A 7,676-nucleotide genomic window follows, 5' to 3' on the forward strand; every position below is an offset into this window, starting at 1 on the left:
TCACAGGGGGGGAGAAGCAAAAAAGCCTAAATCAAAGGCATGAACAAGTAGCTACGTGATATAAAAATAAGAGGCAAAGTTAAAATGGAGGAGTCTCTTTTTTATTGTAGGATTTGCCAAGTTTGAAGCTCCATTCTTGCACCTTCCCAGATAAATCTGAATTTAAAATATTGCCTAGTGAGAAGATCTTAAAGATTATCTAAGTAATGATTGGACTTTGCATTCCTCAAACCTGCAACGAGCAAGATACTTTTCTATAAATTAGGGGGAAACTAGGCTCAGCTAAAGCATGCTTCAAATGAGGAGGTAAAAGTTATAAGAAAAGTCTTGTCTGGGAAGGTCAGGTAGACAGCACCGGTTCCAATTATATCCCTTCCAAGACGATGTCTGCAAGAGCTAAGAATTGACAAACTAAGGCAGAGGAAACTTGTCTGGTGTTTTCTAATAATAATCTTGAGTAAGAAATACTGTTGAGCCACAGAAAAGGAACCGCCATGCCGAGGGAAAAGAGGACCACTCGCTAAGCTGTATAATTCCAATTTTCTGGAGTACGAGCAACAAATCCAAATCAGAATTGTGTGCAGACTAATTGAACTGTGGAGGAAAGGAAATAAACAGAGAGAGAATGATCATCCAGACACAGGTGAGGAAGAATGACAAGTCGCTCCCGGTAAGCCGTATAATCCCAATTTCTGGACAACCATCAACAAATCTAAATCAGAACCGACTAAGATTGAACTGTGTAGATGAAGGAATTAAATGGAGGGGGTAATTAATCATCCAAACGCAGATGTTGCTCCCGGCTCCCGCTTTGCCGTGTAATCCAATTTATAATTTCTGGAGAAGCAACGAATTCAGATCAGAATTGCCGTTGACTAGTATATATGCAGACCAAGAAACTAAAATTTTGAGGGATTTAGTATTTATAAATGCAAACGCAGATGGCAGGTTCAGGTTGGTAAGAGAAATCCTAAGCTTCATCACCCGAGAAGAGCTGACCACATCATCAGAAAAAATAACCGCTGAACCGGAACCAACGAATCAATGAAAACAACCATGAGCAGGAATCAAACCTCCACCAAATCCATGAGGGCCTCGAATTAATCCACCTCGTACTAACGAATGATTTGGCGGAATAATGGACCAGAAGACGACACGGGCCATATCCATTTGATTTGAAATCTGGAATCTATCACGGACGAACGCAGGTGACGTAACCAAGGAACCGATAGGAACGAGCACGGGAAACTGACCTTGCGTCGGCCTTCGGCTCCGCAATCAGAGCTCCAATTCCAAAAACAGGGCACGACGATCCTGCAACCAACGCGCGCGGATCCAGGAACACAGGATCCACGCCTGCAAACAGAAGTGGACACACAGAAAAGAGTTCCTGAGACAGATTCGCAAACCAGATAGATGAATGGATCCTCGATCGATCGCTTCCCGGGCTCGCACGGAGGCAGAGGAGACGGGCCGGATTCGAATACCCTGCGAGCACAGCAAGGCAACGGTGACGGTGACGGCGAGGGCGAGTGAAATCAAATCAGACGCGATTCGAAAGGAATCGAGACGAGGGCAAGAAGGGGGAAGGAAACAGTCGCTCAAACGCGAGGAGGCGCGGCCCGTCACCAACGAGAAAGGTCGGACGAGAGACGGGGCCGGAGCGCGGGGAGGAGAGGGTGCACCTGGGCGCCTTTTATAGCCGCCGCGGAGGCGGTGGGGGAGGCCTGGCGCCAACCGGACACGGCCTCGCCGCGCTGGGCGCTGGAAATCAAAAGGGAGTTGAGCTGGTGGGGTCGGGCTGGATCCGGGCCGGGCCGGGTCTGGTTCGGGTGGGTGGGCGGGCGGGGGATTGCTGCCCCGGTCCTAGACGTGGTCCGCGGAATCAGCTGCCGCGTTTACGCGTTCAGTGTGCTCGCAAGTTATTTTATTTTAATTTTTCATTCAGGGTCAAGATCGCGTGATCGTCGCTCTTGGTACCCATCTTATAGCCAATATGTACAATAATTGATTAGAAGAATGTACTATTTTTTTATTATATGGCCCACCTTTCACTCTCACAAAGTACCTAGGAGCACGTGCTAGAGCTGGCTCTTCACCAAGAGTCCGCTTCCCTTCTCTCTCTTCTTTTCTTTCCTCCAACTAAGCAAAAATATACTAGTTTATTTCTTATAGTCAGCTGACTCAGCTCTATTGTACTTGCTCTTAGCGGCCAAGATTGTATTTCAGCTTTCGTCTAGCTGCCACGAACAAAGAGGTACGGTATAAAATACGGTTTTCATCGTTTTATCATCACCTGCAACAATGCAAATATAAGTTTTTGCAGGTGCACGTCTCAAACTCCTTATCTTCAGACTTCACTTCACATGCACAAGCGTGACCCTTTTATATTTGTTTGCTTTGCACCCACTCATACCAACTTCTATTTCCATTTTTTTCTTTGTTGAGGGTATAACCTGTGCTACTACAATGACACGCAAAGGTTAACTGGTTTTAATATTTCTGGGATAAGCAGCAGGAACCCTTGACTGAGCTGGCTGAAAGATGTCAAATGATGACAATGCTAGTGATCTCCTCATCTCCTGGATGCCATAGGAGAATCAGACAGCAGGGGCTCATAAACTGAGCTCTTATTCTTGACCGTCGCCAGTCGTCGGTCGACATGTAGCTGGTCGAATTATCGTTCTCTGATCTCAGTTGAGATTCCAGATTTACCAGGGTGTACATAGGCCCGCGTGATTGCTCGGCCTTCTGAAGAATGATAATATTTCAGAGCTATTACAGGACCCATGCCAACTCCACTGATTAGCTGAAACATTGATATCATGCCGTCGTGAGAAACGTATTTGGAATGATAAACCAAGCAAAACAACATGATAGCAATACTTACCAGCGTCGTTATCCAGTATGACGGCTGTCTACAAAGGCGGTACATGATAGTGCACATCCCAGCAGTTGGTAGCATTGATACAGAAATTTCTGATGTACTAGAAAGCAGCAAAGGTTCCCCATATTGCCAGAAACTGCAGAAAAGTGAAAGGACTGCAAAATGGAAAGATGCGTTAGAACAAATATAATCTACAATGCATAAGCTGTTATAAGCATTATGATTCAAGTTCTTTTCTTTCTCACTTCATCTCTAATGTCACAACAGACAGACGCCTGCAACCAAATACTTCCTGAGAGAGCAACCATTGACAACACCTCCATCTCACTTTTTTCATTGGCATAAGCATTAATGGTGATTAAGAAAACAAAGATTGCCTGAAACCAACCAAGAAAAGAAGAAGCTCTCATCAGCCACGTCAAAAATTTGTGCACTATTACAAATTGGTGGGTTCAGACTTCCCTTGCCCCCTCACCACAACCCACACCAAACCCATCCGCGTAACAGCAGCAAAAACCAAGGAATTATGAAAAATTGTAGTCCGTGAATTAACTTCAATCCACCGCAAGAATGCCCGCTATTACTAGCTTTCAGAGCACCATCCATTAGTCGCTAATAATGTGTAGATAACAGAGGACCATTCACTGAAAATACAATGTACCCACATTTCGTACGAGTGAAGGAACATGAGTAAATAACAAGTAAATAATGTATTTCATAGATTTTTTTTTCAATACAAGTTGACAGTAATCACTTACTGAGTTTAAGAACTCATAATTCTAGTGAAATGCATGAAAATTATTTCATATTTTTTGCAACTGTCATTTGCAGACTAGAAGCATCACATGGTGCGCCAAAAATGTACTCACATCATATAATGATCGACCAAACCAACCAGGAAAAGTACTTGGATTAAAAGCCTGCAAAATATGCACATATTAGTGAAGGTAACACAAACTTGATTCCAAAAAATTACAGATAATTTATTGCATATACCAAGTTACTAACAGAACATATAGAACATATGGATGCTGTCAACAACAAATGAAAGGAGATATAATCTACCTTCCAGACTGGCAGTAAAGTGAAATTTCTGGGTTCTGTGCCACTGTCTTTTTCAGATAAATCCTTGTCCAGAGCAGTAGTTAGAACATGAATGCTTGCGTAGAAGACATTATAAGCCACCAAACTAACTGAATTGAATAAACTGGTTCGGCAATACCTGAAACAAAAGAAAAACTGCATGTATGCAATATGAGAATGCTGGCAAGAGCAGCTAGTATCCAGTATGCTTGAATGAAATATGAGAAAGATATTACATATAAGATCTGAAGGTGAATTATGGACCTGTGATTTTGTTTGTGACGTAAGAGTATCTGAATAAAGCAAATTAACGAGAGTACAATAAAGCAAATTAACAATGACTTGTAGAACGAATACTGCGAAAGGAAGGCAGTACGGTTGTGTGAGTATCGTCCATGGACAAGAATAAGCCTTTTCAAGAACCTGAACTCTGCCAAGAAGGAAAAGCAGAAATCAAAAACCATCAGAATTTCAGTGCATTTCAGTGTTTCAACCATTATGTGATCAAATTATGAGACCAACAGTTGAGCAATTTCATAAAACACAAAAAATTATCTAGGTAACATAAAATTAAAATGTTTCCTCAAGAAAAAACATGTAATTAAACTCATGCCCGCAACTTCAGTTGTATTTTGAACATTTCAGGGAAAAAGTTACACTGTTGTTCACATCAACACAGCTTGGGATATACTTTTGGCTTGCTAAATCTTCTATGAGCTCCATTTACATGAGAAACATCTCAAGGCATTAGAACGATGGCCCAGTGATATTTTAAGGAGAAAGCATACAAAACTCAGCAAGTGGTTAGTATTGCATAATTTACTACCACGGTTAGTATTGCATAAGATTTGATGAGACTTGGAGCAACAATGAGCTGGAAGCCTGAAATGATAGGCATCAGTGCAGCGGCTTGAAGACTTGGGAGTAGGGCGACACGACAGCCTCCTGCACCATCTTCCTTGGGTCGCCTGGATCAGGCCCCCACCTCACCTCGCTCATGTTGGGCGTCTCGACGAACATCATGGTGAACTCGCCCACCTTCTCCACTCGTCCTCGCTTGCCGGCGCGCAAGAACAGGTTGTTGCCCCTATGGTACGAGAAGATGCCACTCGTGAGCCGCACGATGTCCCCAGGCTCGAAGGCATCGCACTCGGTGCCCCACAGAAGGAAATGCACCGCCGCCGTCTCGTCAGCCACTAGTGACGGGCATGTCTCCTCCCTGCCGTGTGCGTTTGCGTGGGCCGGGCGGGGCACCTTGTCGACCACGATGAACGTCGTGTTCACTGTGTTGGTCGCTGCCGGGACGAGGTCCTTGAGCTTCACCTCCATCCTCCCGCCACCTATGGTTACTTCGGCCTGCAACAGATTTGTTGATAACCAAAGTAAGTGCGCATGAACTAGCTACACTTGCATCACAAAAGTACGACCTCGCTGCATCTAGTCCATGCTCAGTGTTCATGACGAAGCAGCGTTCAGCCTGTACCGGGCAATTGAACGAACACCTTGTGGTCGTCCGAGGAAAATCTCTAGACCAGCGTCCAGGCAATAGAACCAAATGCATGAGAAAGAGGAGAAGACGAAAAGTGCGGCGATCTTGCCCCTTTTGCGCTATCGTGATGACATGGGCTTGCCTTTATACCGCCGCCTGAGTTAACCCTCGCTCTTCGCCATTTCTCCCCACCGGGGCCTCTGCTCCGGCATATGTTTGGCTTGGTGCGATCCAATCATGTTGATTGCAGCAGGATCGGTACTCATTTTGTCCGACCTTGTTGGGTCCGTCAGACGAACCACATCACCCTTACACCCCATACTCTAGCCCGAGACACGACTCCTCCCCCTGCTCCATCCCTACGCAATTTCATCCACCAATACCAACTCACCTACTTAGTTTTGTAGATCAAGTGCACAGACTAAAGGTAGCTCAGTCAACTTCTACAACAGCCGCTGGACTTGGAAAGAAAAAACGGGAACTTGAAAATCATGCTTCCAAAATTGTAAAACCAATTTTAATGATCTACCATACCCAATAGAACTATCTTGCAGCAGGCAATTAAAGCACCTTACCCAGACAATCAAATTCTATTTATTTTTTCTTTTCCTGGTAGAACAATTCTAACCAGGGTAATTTTGTGTTAATAATAGAAGTACAAATGTGTTGTAAATTTCTCATCGAATTTGAACAGATGAATCAATGTCATTGAAAGGAGTAGGACATGTCTGTAACTCTATAAAAAGACAACATGATGCACTGCCTAATAAATGCACCTCAAAGATTGCTAGAAACCCTGTTTGAAAATTACAGAACAGATGAATACAGTGAGTGAGAGGATAGGTATTAGCAGAACATGATTAATTAATTATCAGAAGATAATATTCCTTAGACATGGCAGAACAGTTTAGCAATAATTAGAATGGTGCAGCCGACATTCTGTTCTCAGCTAGATGCCAAATTCAGTCAGCCTAATACAAAGGTGGAAGCTCCTTCTAGTTCCTGTAGTATGCAACAGAAAGAAACATTGCATTCTTGGTGGGTGCTAGTGTGTAATGTTGGTGCTAATGTTCTCATGGGGATATAGACTTGAATATTTAATTAAACCAAGCATCAAAACATAAAGGTAAAAGCCTAAACGGTATTCTCCGGTGAAACATGTGAAATGAAGCAGCACCTTTGAGTGCAACTCTAGCCTACAAACACTCAGTAACACATAATCTGAAATTCTCTCTGAAAGAACTATATATAATCTGAACAATCACACAGCAGCAAATAATGACAGGCTGCAACCACTTATTATTTCTGTATGTGTAACACTAAGCTCCACAATATGGCTGACCAAATATGTTCGATATGCGATACTGAATCAAGTGCCGTTCTGGCTTTAGTTGCAAGCAGCTTCAACCCTGCACCTTCTATGCAATCCATGCCTCGGTTTCTAATCAAAAGCTAAGGAAGAACTGTCAGCGGCAGACCTAGGATACCCTATCCCACATCTGTTTACTATATAATCCGTGTGATGTTCTTCAGAACCAGATACTAACTGCAACAGTATTAAACAGTTGGTGTTAAATCCAGTGAGGAGATAGGTCACCCCACCCCAGTGGCAAAAGCAGCATCTCTGGGCTCTGGCCAAAGACTGCAAGGAAGGCTCCGGACAACAGGGGCCGGGGCGGAGGAGGGGAGAGGCGGAGGGAGGTGCCGGTGCCGGGGCGGAGGAAGGGGCCAGCCAGGCTGAGGGCTCCATCACCAGAGAAGAAGGTAGAGGAGATGCAGATCTTACCGGAGAGAAGGCGGCAGCCGGCAGTCGTCGTCTCCGCTCGTCGCCCGCGCCGCCGCCTTCGCTTCCCTGTTTCCTCCCTCGGTAGCGCCTCGCGTGGACCCTGGAGCTTGCCTGCGATTCACATCTGCGGGCTAGGCCTGGCCTGTGATCACGTCGCCCGCAGCGCATTGCTCTCTCACAGCCTCGCAATAATAGGCCGGCCCATGAGCGCAGTTTTTTTTCACACATGGTTTTTTCCTAGGTCGATTTTTGTTACCTATGTCGGTTTTCTAATTAAAATAATGCGAAATTCAAAATAATGTTCGTGATTCAAAAATCAAATGCAAAAAATGTTCATGAATTCAAAAAAAAATTGCAGATTACAAAAAATATTCACGAACTCAAAAATGATCATGAGTTCAAAAAATTGACAAATTCAAAAAATATTGCGA

General features: G+C 44.3%; 2 protein-coding genes across 2 annotated transcripts; both read right to left on the reverse strand.

Moving 5' to 3' along the window:
• Positions 1-2,278: 2,278 nt before the first annotated feature.
• Positions 2,279-4,414, reverse strand: LOC119285007 (phospholipid-transporting ATPase 2-like). The gene is made up of 5 exons (XM_037564206.1): positions 3,953-4,414; positions 3,757-3,807; positions 3,133-3,264; positions 2,891-3,042; positions 2,279-2,809 (listed from the first exon to the last, which is right to left on the reverse strand). Exons 1-4 carry the CDS (start codon positions 4,130-4,132, stop codon positions 2,899-2,901), a joined length of 507 nt encoding a protein of 168 aa, XP_037420103.1. The 5' UTR covers positions 4,133-4,414; the 3' UTR covers positions 2,279-2,809; positions 2,891-2,898.
• Positions 4,415-4,580: 166 nt separating this feature from the next.
• On the reverse strand, positions 4,581-7,394 carry LOC119284999 (SOSS complex subunit B homolog). Its single transcript, XM_037564193.1, has 2 exons — positions 7,246-7,394; positions 4,581-5,326 (listed from the first exon to the last, which is right to left on the reverse strand). Exon 2 carries the CDS (start codon positions 5,297-5,299, stop codon positions 4,868-4,870), a length of 432 nt encoding a protein of 143 aa, XP_037420090.1. The 5' UTR covers positions 5,300-5,326; positions 7,246-7,394; the 3' UTR covers positions 4,581-4,867.
• Between the last annotated feature and the right edge of the window lie 282 nt (positions 7,395-7,676).

This window comes from Triticum dicoccoides, chromosome 1A (assembly GCF_002162155.2).
Source record: "Triticum dicoccoides isolate Atlit2015 ecotype Zavitan chromosome 1A, WEW_v2.0, whole genome shotgun sequence".
Taxonomy (NCBI): Eukaryota; Viridiplantae; Streptophyta; class Magnoliopsida; order Poales; family Poaceae; genus Triticum; species Triticum dicoccoides.

Excerpts from the sequence above, each read along its gene's own strand:
- LOC119284999 (XM_037564193.1), bottom strand. The coding sequence starts at position 5,299 with ATGGAGGTGAAGCTCAAGGACCTCGTCCCGGCAGCGACCAACACAGTG.
- LOC119285007 (XM_037564206.1), bottom strand. The coding sequence starts at position 4,132 with ATGCAGTTTTTCTTTTGTTTCAGGTATTGCCGAACCAGTTTATTCAAT. Across the intron at positions 3,808-3,952 it reads CTTTACTGCCAGTCTGGAAG|GCTTTTAATCCAAGTACTTT; the intron begins GTAGATTATATC and ends CATATTTTGCAG. Across the intron at positions 3,043-3,132 it reads GTTGTGACATTAGAGATGAA|TCCTTTCACTTTTCTGCAGT; the intron begins GTGAGAAAGAAA and ends TCCATTTTGCAG.